General features: G+C 37.0%; 1 protein-coding gene across 4 annotated transcripts in view; it reads left to right on the plus strand.

Annotated features, from left to right (window-relative positions):
• The window catches only part of LOC139142023 (polycomb protein SCMH1-like), a 43,283-nt gene extending 29,040 nt beyond the window's left edge, over positions 1-14,243 (plus strand). For all 4 annotated transcript variants that reach the window (XM_070711809.1, XM_070711811.1, XM_070711812.1 and 1 more), the window contains 8 exons: positions 574-662; positions 814-1,057; positions 6,044-6,211; positions 6,708-6,917; positions 7,491-7,652; positions 9,063-9,200; positions 10,124-10,257; positions 10,679-14,243. In XM_070711809.1, coding sequence (XP_070567910.1) covers positions 574-662; positions 814-1,057; positions 6,044-6,211; positions 6,708-6,917; positions 7,491-7,652; positions 9,063-9,200; positions 10,124-10,257; positions 10,679-10,801 — 1,268 coding nt within the window. In that variant the 3' untranslated portion in view covers positions 10,802-14,243. The remainder of the gene's footprint in view (positions 1-573; positions 663-813; positions 1,058-6,043; positions 6,212-6,707; positions 6,918-7,490; positions 7,653-9,062; positions 9,201-10,123; positions 10,258-10,678) is intronic.
• Positions 14,244-20,129: the final 5,886 nt, after the last annotated feature.

Raw genomic sequence — 20,129 nt, forward strand, 5'->3', positions numbered from 1 at the left:
CTATTTGCCAGTTGATCCACCATGATACACTCACGCAATACAAATGTTTTCTATTAATCAAAGAATAAGAATTCATAACTGAATTTGAAATAAAAGGACTTCAGGTCGCTTAAAGAAATTTTAGAAGTCTTAATTTGAGTTTTAAAAAAGTTCATACTTTGTCTTACAAGGGTTAAACTTCACGATAATCACGCTGACTTTTGGTTGAATTTCGTCAAAACATGCACAGTTTTTGATGAACTTCCATATGAAACTCTTCCGTATGTTCCATCGGATTTTATTCCTTGTCTATCAATAATATGAATCCTAAGATCAATTATTTGAAATGTCAAAATTACCTGTGATACTGGTAGCTATTTTGAACCTTCCGGTCTCATATTCTTGTGAATGCTTTTGGCATAAAAGAGACTTTCAATAAATGTCAGCTAAGAATATCCGAGTGAAAAAAATCCTATTTTCAGAGACTACAACAACTTTTGAACAATACTCAGTATTTCTCAGTTGATTTTTTTCCCGGATATTTATTGCGGAATTATACACCAAAGCTAATTATTGTGATTTTGCACCTTTCAGGTTTCCGCATGAACGCATCGTCATGGCCAATGTTCTTACTTCGTACATTAAGTGGAGCTGAAATGGCACCCGCCAAAGCTTTCAAAAAGGTAAATTTTAGGGTAGAACACACCTCGGGGACAGATATTCAGACTCTCAAATTTTTACAATCATTTTTCTGATCTACCAGTTGTTGGGACTTATTTTAAACCTCATAGAGTTATAAAAATGTTCATCATCTTACTTTTGTCACACATGTAGGAGCCACCTACCCCCAAATCCAATATGTTTGAAGTCGGCATGAAGCTTGAGGCAGTGGACAGGAAGAACCCCCACTTAATTTGTCCTGCCACTGTCGCGCTGGTCAAAGACAACCAAATCTTTGTCAGTTTTGATGGCTGGCGTGGAGCATTTGACTACTGGTGTGATTACGACTCCAGAGATATATTTGCCTGCGGATGGTGTGCCATGGCGGGGATTAATCTCCAAGCACCAGGACAGAAAGGTGAGTTGCAGTGCGCCCTCAATACCTACTTTTTGGGTCGCCTCTAACTCAAAAGTGTCCTCATTGATGTATACGAAATAGTATAAGGCAATCTCGTGAGTTATTTCTCTGAAATATGGAATGTCAAATGAGCAGTACATGGTACTATGGCCAGATGTTTGTGTTGATATAGAGTCCTGTTTGACATGCTGTAAAGGAACAGTACAAGCCAAGAGTTTCGTAGAAACTGGTTCTCATGAACCGCAATGCTGAGTTACCAAACGTAGTAGACTTTTTTATGTGTGTTTAAGGTAAAGGGCGACGAATTCGGACGCGCACACGCTTTAGAACATTTCTGCGCCGATTTAACTCCAACCTGTCGCAAATGGGTTACTTTGTAGCGCATGTATTTAACATCACCTGTCATTGTTGAAATTGCGCTTTTACCTAATTTTTTGACCCAGTCTCTTAGAAATACATGTGACCTTTAACCTTGTCATATTTTGACCCCCTAGGAAGCTGGTTTTTAGCTCACATTTGGTTATACCAATGTGAGTTTATCGTATAGGCTGAAGTCGATGGCGTCTGTATGTATGTGTGTATGTATGTATGTATGTATGTATGTATGTACGTACAGTATGTCCGTCAACATCAAAAACACGCAAACCGCTGCACGTTTCAGCTTGGTATATGTGGATGCATCCTGGGCTATAGATGGGATTTTGTTCAAATGAAGTCTGCATTGCCAAAATTATGCAAATGAGCTTACAAAATGTGAAAATGGTTAAGAATTAATAACTCAAGAACCGCTATTTTGATTGCTTTGAAAATTTGTGTGCAAGTACCTTAGATTAACCTTATACAGTTTTATGAATATTGTGAAGATATCCTTAATTTTGTATTTTTGCTGATTTTTTTGTGATTTTTCTCATTTTCAGTAAAAATTCTTCTTCTCTGAAACCGCCGGCCCAATCGCTCTCAAATTTGGGTTGTCTCTTTGCAAGGGTGTTACTCTTCTAATTTGTTGAAATTATGACAAAATTGGGAAAATTACTATTTTTGTGCAATTTTGTCGTTTTTTGTCAAAAGATCTTAGACAGTGTTTCCTTTTTAAAACCCCTGGACAGACAGCTTTCATATTTCGTACACAGACGTACAGAGATGACAATAGTTAGATATGTGGAAATGTCCTGAAATATAAAAAATTGTATTTTTAAGACAATATTGTCATTTTTGGTCAAGAAAACTTTATCTCAACATTACTTGTTTGATAGCTTTGTAATTTGGTATAAAGTCCCTTGTTTGATAGCTTTGTAATTTGGTATAAAGTCCCGAAAGATGTTATTAGATAAATTTTCTGCTCAAAGTGTTGGGAAACCCCAAAATTTGTATATTTTAGGTACTTTTCTCAGTTTGTGACCTTAAATGACCTATACTAATCCAGTATATGTTGTGAGACAATTTTGAAGGCTGTGAACATAATTTTGTCATATTTGATACCAATTTGTAGGAAAATTTGATCCAGAAAACAAAGCTGAGGTGATTTTTTTCATTTTGGACCAATTTTTGCAACTTTTCTATGTAAGACATACAAAAACTGATGAGAAATTTGGATCCAGGATAATTCCAGATGTTGTAATCACCACCCACAGTGGAAGGCATTTCACTATCTGTAACTAACTTAAGTGCTGTTTACATTAGAATGATAACACTCATGGCATTAATTAAAAATCTCCAAGGTTGTAAATGTACTTTCTGTCATTTGGTCTTATGTAATACCAAGGGGTGGAACATTTGATATGCAGGAGGGGGTAGGGTTTAGAAGATCAATGATGTAGCATTACTTTTTTACCAGATCCCTTGAGCATTTTTTGCCCACTCCCACCTTTTCTTTTTATCAAGCCTTCTCTGTTTTTTGTTGTTGACATTTGCTTATGTATTTAGGATCTGCTTCTCCCACTGCTATAGAAGTTGATATGCATGTTCCTAAAGATGACCTCCAGTACCCTAGTTGGAGACCTTATTTGCTTTTGTCATTCTTGTTTTTCCTGGTTTAAATATTTCTCGAATGGACCAATTCAAACCGAATGTGAGCACATAGTGTCCTTGACGGTATTTTTATTATTCAATATGAGCGAAAAATTAACATTTCTCTCCCATTTACATGGCGCATATTACCCATTCACCTGGAGATATTGTAAAAAGTAGCGTGGTGACACCCTTTTATTAAAAGTGTAAACTAAATGGTATTATGTCAGGATTTTATTCGCCAAGTTTGGTCAAAATGACACCATTCAAAGCGACAGGAAAAAAGTTCGAAAATTATGTAGTGATATAATTTCGATATCGTCATTTTGTAATCGATACTTATGTAAAAATATCTTTACAAACATCATGAAAACTATACATTCGATAGATATGGATCTTAAGTCTTGGTATTTATTAAAATTAACTCATTTGCTAAGCTTTTTATAATTGCTTTCTTTAGTTTAAGTGAATTATATCATTTTTAGCTCCCATAGCCATATGTATATATGGCAATGGAAGCTATTCTTATAGGCTAGAAAAATGTCTGTATGTATGTATGTCTGTATGTCTGTATGTCTGTATGTCTGTCCGTCAACATCAAAAACTCCAAAACCGCTGCACATTTCATCTTGATATTTGGTGTGTACATGGATGATGGGCTGTAGATGAGATTTTGTTCAAATGAAGTTGTCATTGCCAAAAATATGCAAATTAAATGAAAAAATGTAAAAACAGTCAAAATTGAAAAACTCAATAACCACTGAGCAGATTACATGAAAAATTTGCATGTAAGTACTTTGGGCTGACCTGAAATGATTGTGCTTTTTTTGATTTTTTGATATTGTTGAAAATATGCAAATTAGTGCCAAAAAAGGCGTTTTTGGTAAAAAATCTTCTTCTTCATAACCGCTGGTCAGACAGCTTTGATATTTGGTATACAGGTCCCTAGGGATAACCCTACTTGGATTTGTTCAAATTGTGATGAAATATGCAAATCTGTATTTTTAAGGAATTTTTTTGTCATTTTTGGTCAAAAATTTATTTCATCAAAACCGCTCGTCTGACAGCTTTGATATTTGGTATACAGGTTCCTACAGACAAACTAAATATGATATATAGAATATATGATGAAATCTGCAATTTTGTATTTTTGGTGCAATTTTTGCCATTTTTGGTCAAAAAATGTGTTTCTCAAAACTACTTGTCTGATGCCTTTGATATTTGGTATACAGGTTCCTAGGGTTTTCTTAGTGTGATATAGTGAAATTTGATGAAATCTTCAATTTTTGTATTTTTGGGTCAATTTTGCCGTTTTTGGTCAAAATGTTGTTTCTCAAAAGTTAGTCATGTGATAGCTTTGATATTTGTATACATTTTTATACATAATTATGATGAAATCATCAATTTTGTATTTTTGCAGCTAATTTTGCCATTTTAGGTCAGGCCATCCTGAAATGAGCTATCAAAGATCTCAACCTTCTTCATCAATACATATGTCACGAAAAGTTGCTCTCTACATAACACAGCAGAGCTCTGTCGACTATTGGGTCGCTTGTTTTTTTCAAAACCGCTGGTCAGACAGCTTTAATATTTGGCTAACAGGTCCCTAGGATGACCTTAGTGAGATGATTTCATACAGTCAGGAAATACTTAATTTTGTATCCATGTCTATAGTAGCTTCAGGGACATTGGCCCTATGTTTAAGATAATGCGGTGATTCAGTAAGCATTTGAAATGGTGAACTGTATTTGGTGTTGAAATGCGGTAAAAAATAATGAGAAAACATAGCTGAGGTGATTTCAGCAGGTTTGGTTTCCAACAAATATATTCAAAGTTTTTTTCAATGTTAAAGAGTGATGGAGGGGGGGGGAGTCCTGGCAGATTTTGAAAAAAATCCAAACAAATGTCAATAAAAAAATCAGCCACAGAAGGTTTGTCAAAAAGAAAAGGTGGGATAGTGGGAAAAAAGAATGTACAATGTATCGGATAAAAAAGATAATGTTCCTCATCAATCTTCCAGACAACCCCCTTTTATCAAATGGTACACCCCTGATGTATTTTTGTGTGCAATTAACCATGCAGTGTATTTTAGTTTAAGATGTCAATCAAGTTAGGTAAGGATTTGAAAGGAAAAGTCAAGTTCACCACAGTTAAATTTCTTAACTTTATCTTTTGTGTCATCATCCTTGTATAATTGGTTAAGTTTGTTAAGTTGCTCCAGATGTGGATGTACCAGCTGTTCTGGAAGAAAACAATGTTTACTTTTCCCTGTAGGGTTTCTGAGTTGATGATTGTATGTTGAAATCTCTCCATGTATCTGGTGCATGGGCAAAATGTAAATATCGGTTGCATGTTATGTATTTCAGTCTATGTCAAATATTGTAAATGAAAAATCATGAACAGTTTGCTGTGTGCTTGTTATATCTTTATCACTCTTCATGGGCCAAGGCACATTTGGGGTCAATGTCATCACTCTGTGCCAGTCTGTGAATGTCAGTCTGTCTGTATGTGTATGTCCATATTTCATACAATTGTTGGTTTGTTTTGATAACTCTATGGGAGCGAACAGTGATTATTATTTATTTCTAACGACGCCATTTTAACGTCCGTTCCCATGGAAACGAGCGTGGTGACCCCCATTTTTTATTTTATTTTTGCACTTGCACAACTTCCAAGAATATTTGTGCAAAGTTTCAAGAAAATGACACCGCAACTTAATTTTGACGTAATTCGTAGTACTTCACCTTAAACAGAATTGAGAATCTCTGGCAAAGTAGTGTACTGTATAGTTTCCTCTGAACGTGGTAAAATATTTTATACTTTGTTTTATCTTTTTGGTGAAAATCACAGTCACATTGAGTGTGCATGTGAACATACCCTTTCCAAAATGGTTCAAATCTGGGACATGTGTTTTAGTTTATTTCAAAATATTAGTAGTCATACATCTTCTAACTGTTCTTGCTCCTCATCCAATGCCAGGCCTTCCCAAAATCAAGAGAACCACCAGTGTGTCGTCGTCCAGCAGTTCGGCTGGCAGTACTAGTAGTAGCAGTAGTAATAGCGCCCAGCCCCCATCACCTGGAAGTGCCAACATGGAACCAGACACTAGTTCACTGCCAGTCCTCATATCACCCCCACCAACACCAGGTAAGAATTCAACAATCGACAGCTTGGAAATTAAGGTAGGGTGCGCCTCAGGGACAGATATTCGGACCTTCAAGTTCATTCAAAGTTGTCAGATGCACTGCTGTAGGGGCTCATTTTGAAGCTCTTGAAGTAGGTAAACTTTTCACAGTCTTATTTTTGTGAAAATCAAACATTTTACTTCCTCCATAGAGTTATAGTCCAGAAATGGTGGCCATTTTGAATTTCAAATATCAGTAAATTTAAGATGATTTGCTTTCACATCGCTAAAATTTGCATGGTGATCCCCGATTTCTCTTTTTGACATATTCTTGGTTTTGAAAGAGAATGGTGGAAAGTTTCCTTGAGGAAAAGTGTCAGTCCTTTCATGTAAAAAATATTACTGTATTTCCTCTCTTTGTTTCTGTAAAATCCAGATGATGTATCATTGGTATGCAAGTATGTTTAACATATGTATCTTTTTTCTCACAATATTTCTTTCTTCTTGTCTTTTTCCCAGTCACTGTGTTTGTACACAGTAGTTGTGTTTGTGGGCCGTACCTGAGCCCTCACAAGGTTCGTCAGCTTCCAGTCCAGTTTGGGCCAGGGACCATGGAGAAGGTGCTCAAGGACATAGTCCAGGCGTGTGTGGACTGTGCCGTGCAGAAGAAAGCCGTGCTAGCATTCCTCAAGCCAAATCAGGAAAAAGACGGCACCATCGCAATAACAGGTGAATAACAAATGGTGAAATATGTGTGTAAGTGACATAGCTACAATAAAAGTAAAGCTTGACATTCAAGTCTCTCAGCAGACAAAAGTGATGTTGTTTTCTGAGGAGGTACCAGGTTGAGATTCAGAATTTTCCATTCATCACTGAATTTTCCACAAGCGTTCTCTTTTGTGCATTCGTCAGTTCTATTCATCAGAAAGTGGTATATGATAGACACTCATGTATGTGGAGTTTGAAATTTGTCCAACCGTATCTGCGAAAGTTTTGGAAAGCCCAAAAATAAATGAAATTTCATGTACTGTTGTAAAACGTAGGAAAATGATCAAGCAATTGCAATAGTTTCAATGTGTGAGTATCTTGTATTCAATCACAAAAGTCAAGTATATTCTATGCCAAGGTCAAAACTACAGCAAATATATGGTAGCAAACTATAACAGTGTAAGTACAGTATAGTAGTATCTGGTATAAGTTATGTGTACCCACACATACCGGTAGTGCCATGTATGCGTCCCTTCAACCAATAATGGTACAAAGGAATGAAACTCAGCACCCTGTTCTGTTTTCTCCATCCAGGAGCAGTTAGCAATGATGGACCACTGGTCACATTGGCAGTACCGGACAAGCTGTCAACATTCTGGACCACTCTGGATCAGCTCCTAGAAGACCTGCTCTGCTGTGGCAATTTCTTCTGTAGCCGACCACTGCATGGGCAGTGTACTAAATGTGCCAAACAAGGTGAGAACAAGCTGTATACAGCTGTGTGTGGATGGATGGATGGAGAGAGAAAGAGACAGACAGACAGACATACAGCCAGATTTCATTAATATTATATAGGGCTCAGCCCTTGGTGTTGCGCCAGGGGTTAAGATGGGCAATGTTATTTGTATTGATTCATGATAAAATATAATTAATTGTTACTTCATATACGTTTATATGACAACTGTGCCCACTTTCTCTCTGATGAAAACAGTTCACGTACGTAGACTGACGTACATGACGTCAAACCCTGCAGCAGTGCAGGAATAGATTTTCTGTAATGTGTAAAAATGTTGAACAAAAATTGACAATTTTTACCATCAAACAGCCTATTGTGTCAAACAAGGGACGTATTATGCCGTCGTTACCATTGCAATGGTAACCGCATTGCCCACCTTCCACTTGCAAGCTGAAAACTAGAGCGTTCCGTCTAAAAACTGGCAATTTTTGAATCTAGTTATTGACACAGGGGGCGCTTTTCTAAAATTCAATCCCAGCATTCTTTGCGTATGCCGCCGTTCATATGCACGACAGTTTTCTCCCATTTTCTACTTTTTATGCGTGATATTAACGATATTTTGTATCAGCGACAAGGTGGATAATAACACTAACTGGCTAACAAAAGATATATTTTATAAATGGCATGTTATAAAATAATAATTTGCACGTTTTGTATTTGTTTATTTACGAGTACTCAAAAAAACATGGCGGCGCCCATGAAGGTAGGGTACACTTCCGGTTAGTCGCATAGTATATTATGAATAAGCGCATGCGTAGTCAGTAAGCCGCTGGCGCGACTATTAGTAGTATTTATCAGGTACCCTTTCACCACCATGGTTTGGCCCAAACCTATTGTGATCATTGGTGATTGTGGACGTGTCTATAGGGAATTGGGGTGAACAGGTTAAGTTGAGCTTATATGCTAGGGTTGACTGACGCTGTACTCAGTTCTAGCCTCAGTGATGTTGAGAAGGTTTTTATGAACAGGTAAATTGTTTTGGAACCGTGTAACATATTTGTTGTCTCCTATTGTGATTTCATTATATACCAAGGGGTATTTCGATAACTTGAGTTTGGAGCCATGGCAAAAATGTAAGTGGGTACCAAACTTAACAAAAACACTGAGCTGGTAGGCATGCTGTACTTAAACCTTTTACTGCCATGGTTATTACGAAAGGTGAGTGTAGACCTGTTCACAGGGAATTTGGGTTGAACAGGCTCAGTCAATAGAGATGTTTAAGTAGCCCAAATGATCATTTTATCTATAACAGCATTACTGTAATGTAAAGTGGTAATATTTATTCTTACTTTGATTTCATTTAGCATTACTTTAGTGTACTCTGCCGATATTTCATTCTTACTTTGATTTGGTTTGTGACCATCTTTCAGTTGAAGAGACTTCCAGTGTAGTGCCCTCAGAGGTAGGATCCAGTAAAGCATTGACCACAATGGTCAAGAGGAGATGGTCAACTGAGTCTGGCGATAGAGACAGACCTGTCATCAAATTCAGGAGAATAACAACAGAAGGTATGTTGCGAAATAACATTGAAAGTTTGGTTAAATCCTTACCCTGGAACTTTAAACTCAATTTGGTTGTTAACAGTTTGTTCTCTTAGCCAGGTTGATGCCACACTTAAATGCACAAAGTGATCTAAAGAGATTCATCTTTGCTGGCCAAGCAGTGTTTCTCCAGGCATGGCTTCCCCTTAAAACATCCGTCGGCGGATCAGGCATATAAACTGAGTGATGGATAAGCACTATCGTGCGGTTGTAAATGGCCTTTAACCCTTTCACCCCCAGTTCCCTGTATACAGGTCCAACTTTACCATAGAAAACAATGGATTTGGGACAAACCATGGTGGTGAAAGGGTTAAGTAGCCAATCATGCAGTGCCTCAGTGCTACATGCTGTACACTGCGAGATTGCAAAGTCCATGAGGCTTGCAAGCGTGGGCATGCAAGCAACCTCAAAGCTAACCGTTTTTCCATTCAGTTGAACTGACAATCAAAGGAGAGCAACAAGCTCTATTTTAAACGGATCTCTACCTCTGATACGTGCAGAACTGGAAGAGGCAAGCCCTCTGCATTGCCCAACTCACCAAGGCAGTGTTTGTTGTATAACAAGTCCTGATTAGTCTGCACAATTTGAAACTGTTTGCAAAACACTGCAGGCAAAACTGAAGGGTGTCCATGCACTGGTCAGGAGACTCTACCATACCAATCTCACCATGCCATGCATATTGGAGAGAAAATTTTACAACTTGTATGACGTGTATTAAAGTAGATGGAAAGAAGCTTTCACGCCATAACTCAAAGGGTTGTTCTGTGGAAGAGTTAAACTACCACCCCTCAGGTAACAGTTCAAGCTTCCAAGCTATCCAGCTCTGGCAATAGGGTCATACTAAAATCGAATGATGACAGGGACCAACATTTCGCTTTTGTGTCTTGCAGCTGCCAGTTCAACAACTGTCGCCGACAGCAGACCCAGTGACAATCCATCCAACTGGAACATAGATGAAGTAGTCAAGTACATTGCTGAGTGTGACCCAGCATTGGCAGCTTACAAGGAACTGTTTAAAAAACATGTAAGTTGCAGATAACTCATTCTTCTAGTACCAAGCTTCAAACTGTGACCCCTGCTGGTTTTTCTTGTTCGGTGAGAGAATTGTTTAAAGTTTCATTGATGAAAGTTTGATCGAAACTTTAAGTATTTCACTTTCGAAGTGCATACTACCTTAACTTCATCGATGTTGATAGCAGATATTCTGAGTAGAGGGGTGTCTACAATGATATATTTTGCTGTAGTTTTGAGTTTCATAAAAAAACGATTTCATTTTTCTTCACATATCTGCTACCTGCTGGACTTGCCCAAACTTCATCAATCATCAAGCTATGACAACTGATTATGCTAATGTCTGTAATTTCTTTGCAACAGTTTCTGAAATATCTCTTTGCCAACTTTTTCCTTGACTTTTTATGATTGATGTCTTTTCCCACTTTCCGTAGGAAATTGATGGTAAAGCGATGTTACTACTGAACAGCGACATGATGATGAAGTACATGGGATTGAAGCTTGGTCCTGCTCTGAAACTGTGCCACGTTATAGACAAACTTAAAAAGAAGAAATAAATTTTTTAAAGAAATAACCACCAAACACACATCATGCAGGTGAAATTTACCAGACACGTGGAAATCACCAATCCAGTTCTTCTGATGCTCTGGACATCCACACAAAAAGTGAAGCTGAAGACGAATGCAAGCTATATCACCATTGGCTGTTTTTAAGCACATTGTCATGCATTTGGTTTTTGAAACCAATCAGAGACTGTCCCCTCACTCGGCCTAAGCTATACAAGAGGCTGTGTTATTCGCTGTTGATATATAATGTGTTATGTCATAGCCTGGATGAACCAATCAGAGAAGGTGTTTTAAAGCAGATAAAGCTGGACTTGAGGCTTTTACAAAATGGTAAAAAAATTGAAATATCTCATATGCATTAGTTGGGATAACACTCCATTGTGAGACACTACTGCCAACGACAAGATATTTTTAAAGTTTCTTAAAACATGCTTGACAGAAATTTTACTGAAAACTTTAATAAAGTAAAATAGATAGATACAGTACCACATTAAAGTAACACGACTCAAGAGCTAAAAGTACATTGTGTGTTTTATACATGTTTTGTCCCTTTTTGCCCAGCGTCAGAAAAAACCTTGATTTAAAAAAATGACCATTATTGACAGATAAAACTTATAGCCAGTCAAAAAAGCAGAAAAAGCTTTTAACATAAATCTTCAAAAGACAACATTTTTTATGCTCATGGAGCAGACAGTCATACTTCCAGTTAGTCAGCAGGTGAGATTTTCTGCCTGTCTGGAAGACACATATTTCATACTGCTTGTATTTGAATTTTTTCGGGAAATCTTTCTGTTCACTCAATTATGACTTAAAATGACTCAAATTTTTCCATTTTAGCAAGTTAGTCTTCTGCAAACGAAAGGAAGATATATGGCTGGCAAAACTAAGAAAGCCAAGTTTCGCAAAGTTGGTTGGAAATACCTGCAAATCATTCATAGTAATGACAGACACCCTCCTTGTTCTTCAAGTGGCCAATGAAATCATTGATTACTGTATGAAGACAAGTTTAACTGCTTGAAAAAAATACTGTCAGTAAAAAAAGAGTAAATTTTGATTGATGGAACTTGAAACTACCCAGGCCCGTGTTGCCATGCCAAATTCTTATCTCAATATTGAACGTGAAAGTGATTGTCACCAGTTTGTACTCTAACAGCACCAGGAGTACCCAAAGCCTGGATGGTCCAGTTGATCGCAATTGCTCCATTTCTTCCATAGAGATGGAGGACGTGGGAAACCCACATGAGAATTTTCCTAGATTTGTTACCCTTGTATGAGTGTAGCCTGCAAGTCAAACCATTACAGTCTTGTCAGCCAGTGGCCTAACTCCACATTTCAAAAGCCTGTCATATACATGTACTGCAGTGTGGACACAGCGTCAATCAATACTGTATTGTCAGCCATATTATAGGAATGCACTGAAATGTTGAAACAGAATTCAAACAGGCAAAATGCACTGTAAACACTACCCCAAAATAAGCCCCCTCTCCCTCACCCGTTTAAACTGACCCTATGTTTGTATACACAGTGTAAAGGTATTAAGGTAGAATGCGCCTCGGGGATAGATATTCGGACTTTCGATCTTTTACAATCTTTTCCAATCTACCATGTGTGGAGACTCATTTTAACACTCTCAGGGTAAGAAAAAATTACCATCTGTTTTTCAAAATTCTAAAATTGTAATTTTCTCATTGAGTTACTGTAAGACAGGGATGGTGGCCATTTTGCTTTACACGGTGACCCCTAATTTTTTATTCTTGATTTGGTAAGAGTATAGTTCAAAGTTTATTGAGTCTGTCACTTTCGAGGTGCATACTACCTAATGTGAGGCACTGTAGTTACTGATTCTGGTTATGATAAGTTTCACCACAGTATTTGGATATTCGTAAACTCTTTTGTCATGTATCTGTGACTACACGTCAGCCAAGTCTGTCTCGTAATTAATTATCACCAGTATTAGCAGAGAGAGAATATATATATTTTTGGCACCCACCATGTTCTATTGTATGTAAGCTGGGGACATTGAAACAACCATCAGTCTGCCCCCTTGTGCTATGAAGTTGTGCAGGCTGTGCCGGATTAGTTTCAACTGTCCGAAAGCTGGGTTCAGTCAAGATTCTATGCAGCGTTTTTCATGTAATTAAGTTCACTATCATAAAATTCTACAGCATTAGTGCCATATTTGTACTGTGAATTCCATTACTTTAGAGTTTAATACTTAAAATTGGATTTGCTTTGCAGTGCCCGAAAAAAACTTCATGTGATACTTCTATACTGTAAACTGTAAGATTCGTGCACCTGCTTTGAAGAGAAGTCCAATGCCAGCATTTAATCTGTTCACCCCTATTCCATGTCAAAAAGTCCACACTTACCACTGATAACAATGGCGTTGGACCAGTCCATAGTGTTGAAAGGGTTAAGGGATAGACCATTAGATCTTTGAAGGGCACATATGATGAGTAGTCTGCATTAGGACCTGCAATTTATCTTTTTCAACTTTCCAAGACATGCATTCTCTGATGACCATCAAAATATGATACTTAGCAGAGAGCGCAGTGTGTATTTTTCAGGAATTCCAACCTTTTTATTCAGTTTCAAGTCATTTTTGAATATTTCTCAGCAAAAATATCAAAGCTTCAAAAGATTTCTTCAAAAATTTTGTCCACCCCTTAGATCAACTGGTCCATCCCTTAACTTCCTTTTGTTAGGCCGCAGAGGATGTTCAGAGTTGAGTATCAGGAGAATGGATGCTTTGACGCACATCCATCGGGACCAGAATGTTTTCTGACGAAATAGTCATTTATTTCAGAACTTTGTGAAATCAATGACAAAGTGCATTGCATTTCAGAAAAGCTGTCAGGTAACGAATAGGTCGACACTATATGCAAGAGTATTGATATCGTAATGGGATTTGTAGGTAGTTAGCGAGAAATACGTAGTTAGGTACAGATTGTAGGAAATATATCGTCTTGGTATACTCTGAGAGAAGTTTGATATGTGTATAGGACGTTTACTTTGTTATTTTAGATTTTAATCATCTATTATAAAGAGTAATCATGTATGAACAGCATTCCTGTTATGTTGATTTTTATTCTGTTTCTTTTGTACTTTGACAGTCTACACAGTCATCTGCTAACGGTTTTTTCATCTCACTGTGTGAATAGGGAAAAATTCTCACTTTTTCGCTGCCTGTAAAAAAACTGAAAATTCCTACATCTGTTGCTTTGTAAGTTGCAAAACTTTTGATCTGTGACCTACTGTGTTTGTGTAGGTCATGGGTTAGTCATGTGGCGTTCACATGCTTATCATGTGACAGGTAGATGTTCTGCAGTCTATTGGTCGCAGAGTTCCATTTGTTTGTTTGGGAACACATTTTGTACTTTGGCAATAATCTGAAGGATTATCCCAACCCAAATAAAATGAGAATTCTTTTTCACTGTGTCTTTAAATATTGTGACATCTAGAATTGGCCATTTTTATGAGCCTTTAGTTACCTTGTCAACTGGTAATAGTCAGTAACTTTGATTGAACACACAGCTGTATGCACTGAATTCTTAACTGCATTGCCGATCTCACAGATTTTCAGCAAAATTTTTGATTTAATATAACACACAAGGAAAACAGATAAAAGAGGGGTGATGAAAATGGCCCATTCATTTCAAAAATGTTAGAACTTGCTTTCCTTTTACACCTGCTTTCAGTGTCCTTTTGGTCATTGCACACAGATATTTCAGAGCTAGATTTTGATGGTTTATCAGAGTTTCCCAATTAAAGTAAGGCAGTCCTCACATATCAAGCTATTATCCCAGCATTGTGGCCATTGGTCACCATGTAGCAGTGATGTCTTAACATGATTTTTTTGTGTGTGTCCATTATTGAGGTGAACCCTGAGGATTTCAAAGCTGTTAAGAGCAATCGTTCCTAGCTCGAGCTGTGAAGTGCTAGGCACGGTCCCTCTATACCGTGTGCTAGGTTAGTACCCTGTCCCTCATTGATACAGTGGTTTTTATGTTAAGATTGAGCATAGTGACATTGCCATTCAGTGTCCTCTTCAACTTGTTCAAGAGTTTACTGCAGAACAGTAGCTGTAACCATTGATGTTATCATATTGTATGTAACATTTTCCAGCTAGAAATCCAACTCTTTTGCTGTGCAGTGTGATACCCAGAACAAAGTTTGCTAACAACAGTAATGCGCCATGTAGCTTTCATTGCAAATTTGACATGTTGAATCCAAAGACACACATGAAATGCATACAGTGGTTTAAACTATGGGCAGCTCATTCTACAACTACCAGTACAAGAGCAATAACAGTGAGTCTCTCACAAATGATGTCCCTGAGTGGACAAGGGCTTCATGTTAGATGGATTGGATAAGTAAAGGCAAGTCGCGTGTGTCATATATGCAGCCTTAGGTTTATGGCTATTTCACTGCTATACCGGTACTTTATTACATTCCAATTTTGTTTTTCAAAACAATAGCTGGACCAAGGTACGGGGAAAATGGGGTTAAAATGTAGAGGTTCTATTAGCAGTGAACTTGCAGTGCCTAATAGTGAACTAAAATCAGAACTTGCAACAAAAGATATTCAGACATCGTTGAAATAAAGAACGCTGACATGCACCCTCCTAGATCCTAGACCGTATTTGTTGACAAACAAAGGCAAATTAATTTGTATACTATAGGATGGTGCTTTTATATGTAATCCTGAAATTTAGAGGACACAAGAATGCCCACCATTGGTTTCGGCAATAGGGAAATGACTGAAAATATTGAAATGTCAGAAAAGATATCAAAGTTACAGCTACTGTTTCACCATGAGGTGTGCTTTTGGAGAACAAACTTCATGCCCAGATGTTTTATTTTTAAATTGATAAGATATGGAAAACAAAGAGTACATGATAAAATATAAATATTTTGGTACTTTGAAAGTGTGCTTTTCGTTTGAAAATGTGGTTTGTATGCTGAAAGAAAATATATATTTTGTCAAAAGCGAGCACTTGAAAATAGCTGTTTTGTTGTATAGGTAGTGATTTACCAAATTTGAATTGAACTGGTTTTTGGTTTGTGATTCAAGGGAAGAGGTGTTTGAGATTTATTGTTATCACATAGTGACAGTGGGAAAACTCTGCAGCACAATTTGATTGTTTTTATCAGTTGTTATGGAAGGGTACGGTGTGATAGGATATGTAAATAGTGATACTGATATATAGAGTAGAAATATGGGAAGCATGAAGGTTGATGGATCAGAGGGGATTATGAATGGGCTGTTTTCACGATACATTGAATGGTTTCTGTAATGATCAGGTTGTTCACACAGTTCAGGGCAGTGATGTGGATCGTCATGTGTCAGTTTTCCTCTTACAGATGATTTTTTTCCAATAAGTGAGGAAAACTGGAAAGTGGATATTGGGCATTGTGATTTGATTCAGGGTTTTCAGAAAGGGGAAATTCAAAAGCACTTTGTTCCATATTTAGGCAAATGATGTCGCTATGGTGATAGGTAACCATTAAGAGGTGACCTAGGTGTGGTCAAGTGTTGAATAAATCCTCATTGGCCGATTCAATTGTTTGGACTGGTGTTGTAATGTCGTGTTGTACTGTGATTAATAGTTTAGATTGTTGGGGGAGTGAAATAAATTTCAAAAAAGTTCCAGGAGAAAGGTTGTTAAATTGAGTCAGTTGTAACTTGTGTAATTATCACTTTTGTAGTTGCTACTTTAGACCGTACTACCTTTGCCATGGATGGCATATCCTCTAACATAATTTAGACCAACTCTGTAATAATTGTCTGATATGGGGCTGGAAGCTGTGAACTACAAATTGAATGATACTCTGGAAAAAAAAAATTGTTACCATTAAGTATTGCTGTCTACTCAGTTTTTGTTACACAGTTGAAGCAAAGTTCAGTGAGGGCAGGGTAAGAGGTTTTTAATCTGTTGAAACTTTTTGAGTTACATTGAATGGGAAATTAGGTTGATGTAAGTAGAGTTTGTGAATACTTGATACTCAGGACAGGAAAGAGACAATATAATGTACATGTAGGTGTGTTTATCCCCCTGAATTGGGTTTAAAAGTTCATGTGTTACTTTTTTTGAGTAACTTGAGGGGCTTTGTAAAATTTGGCGTCTTGGGGGAGCTTGACTAATTTGCTCAGCTGTCATTGGTCAGAGTGGACTGATAGGCAGGAAAGGCCTTCCAAGTTGGTGTAACATAGCTGCAGATTTGGGTTTTCACACATCGGTGCAAACTATGGTTGTTTAAAAGAGTTCTGAGGAAAGACTGATCTTCCAGCGTATCTTAAGGGTCAATACACTGTTAATAGAATATACATATATACTGTTAAGTAGAGAAACGGGGTGCAGTTTATGAATGTGCTGTACAAAATTTTCTAATGAGATATTCTGCATGAAACATAGCATTAGATGTAGTGTTTTTTCATATTACTCTGCAGAGAACATGTACAGATGTTGTAGCAGTGTTAGTGTCTCAGTGTTAGCATTGGTATTGTACTGTGTTGATTTTTGCCATAGATGGAACAGAACTGTATTTTTTTTTATAAAAAGAGAAGGAAACTGGGTTTTTGTTATTGGTATTTCTGAAAATTGTGTAATTTCTTACGTGAAGCTGTGAAGCGAAAGGTGGTGCAGATTTTGCAAAACAGTACAGAAGCCTGCAGGTCAAATTAAAACTTATCCCATGATCCTTTGAATTCAAGTTGAGTTTTAGTCTGTAAAATGTATTTTTTTAAATGAAAGGGAAAGATTCTTGACATGTTTTGAAAATGTATTTCTCAGCCCTCTTAGTGACCTTTTCTGAGCAGCAGTGTTTGTTTTAACCTGTTCACCCCCAATTCCCTGTAAACAGGTCCACACTTAACAATGATAGCAATGGGTTTGGGCCAGACCATGGTGGTGAAAGGGTTAAGTCTCGCTGCTCACGAAACAGTTCTGTAGCAAAAACTAAAAACAGCTTTGTTATACTCCATACATGCACACTTTTTTGTGCTTTTCTTTTCAGTGAGTGGAAAATTCTCTACTACTAGCTGGATATTCACGTACATATACTTTTTTCAAAATTACTCTATTATGTATGTACATTTATTATTATATATTTACAAAAATATTTAGTCCATGCCCCTGATAATATTTACTCTCGTCCTACCCTTTTCCTGTACATGGAATATTCCAAAAGCCTGGAATGTGGGTTTTTATAATGCTACAGTAATATCATAGCAGACAGGAGCATTCCAAGCAGGGGGAGTCGATCATCAAAGATGAAATTTCCAGAGATGTCTATTTTAATCATAATGAGCATATATCGTGTAGAGGTAGCTACTATCACAGAATAAAGATATCGCGTTTGGAATGTAACTGACCCACAGCGATAAAGATTTTCAAAATTCGTCCAAGCGATGTGGCTATGCAAGTGTGAAAAACTCCAGTTTTCCATTCCTATCGATCACCTTGATTACACTTGCCAACCCTAAATGAAGAAGTCCCATGTACCCGTATTTCACTCGTTTCATGTCATCAGACTAGCTCTACTGTAATATTGAGACTGATGTGCAGCGTCTAGGAAGCTGATATCCGATTGGGTGGCTGACTCTTACCCTTATAATAAAATAATACAAAAAGACTCCCTAAGTTGCTGTGAATAGTGACAATCAACCAATCATATATAACCTTCCGAGCACGCTGCACATCATGAGGAGGGAATATTGAGGGGAGAGGGTGGTTTGAACTACGCTCAAAGGTTGTATAAAACCTATACAATCAATGTAGACACTGTATCCAAGGTACATTGCATTCATGATTGATGAAAGTTAAAACATGTTTGTCAATCATCATAATGTACATTGTAAAATTTAAATGTTGCAGCTATGTTGATGTGATCCATCTCAATAACGTTCATGAAATACATTGTAATCAAAAAAGTTGCACAGGCGCAGTTTCAACAAACCACCCCCTTTGCCTTTAAAGGTTAGGCAAACATATGAACATGTAGAACAACATTATCATGTAAATTCAACACTGATATCTGGAAATAAGGAAACATTTTGCATCCAAAATGAAAAAGTACAAAGTTTGTGGAAGATTTTTGGTTTGTTACCCAAAGGAATTACTGTCACTGACTTAGATTCCAATAAAAAGAAGTCTTCTCTATTGTCAAAACTTTGGAACAGATGCAGAAGATAATTAGCATGTACTCAGCGCTGAACACCTGGTAATCATTCAAGTGAGTTTTCAGTAAAATGAATCTAAATGTCCATGTCTTATTTTTTTCATTCAGTTGTTCATTTGACAAGATGCTATGTAGATGTGCTGGGTTTCCAGCCAGCACATCATGATGTTGTTACGGTTCTGTGTGTGTTTTTTGATGTACTTCCCAGGTAGTTACAGTACTTCAGTTGCTTTGTCAGAACCCCAAAAACACACCAGATATTATTTGAAATATGTTGAGTATGGTAGACATTGTGGTTATATTCGCAAATAAAGCTAAGATAGAACTTTCATATTTCTGTGGTCTTGCTGTTGTTCTTTTGTGATTATTTCTTTTCTGCTGGGAACGTGAGTTTTGACATCCAGATGTTATGTCTAGCATCTTATGGTGCCACTACTACTATGAGGGTCTGCGTGTCTTGTGTGTGTTTGCCATATTTGGCTATTTTAAAAAAATTCTTTGTTTGCCGTCCTTTGATTTTTGAAAAACCTATCAGCCAAGTAGGGAAAAAACAAACACAGACAAAAACACAAGTGTGTTAACATAAGCTCAATTTTTATTTGGTTTCTTGTGAAAAAATAATATTTTTATTTGTAATAGTGTTAACATTGTGTTTGTTTTCTTAATTTTCTCTGAAAACCTACCAGCACGCGGATGGCAAACTAAGAATTTTATTTAAAGCACCTAGTAAGTTACCCAGTATCATTGATTCATACCAACAGATAAAATTTGATTTCAGATATATTCATGGTAGATCACCAGAGGAAGAACATGCAAATTTGTTCTTTGTCACATTCCCAGATATAATTTCTTTTTCAGTGTACTGTTTTCGATGTTATTTTCTTAATTCGTACATATTGCTATTAAAGTTAATTGAGCACTGATACAGAAACGTTTTCTTAGACATGCATATGTTACACACCTCTGTCTCGCTGAAAAATACCATCGAAGTTCTTAACATTTTGAACATTCTTGAAACACAGGAAGCAAACTGATAATTCTTTACATTTATAAGGAAATGGTTGGCATTTCCGAACAATTGTCCAAATGAGGCACTATTAACAGTGCAACAGCCCGTTCTATACTATTCTACAATCAG

The sequence above is a fragment of the Ptychodera flava genome, chromosome 10 (assembly GCF_041260155.1).
Source record: "Ptychodera flava strain L36383 chromosome 10, AS_Pfla_20210202, whole genome shotgun sequence".
NCBI classification, from domain to species: Eukaryota; Metazoa; Hemichordata; class Enteropneusta; family Ptychoderidae; genus Ptychodera; species Ptychodera flava.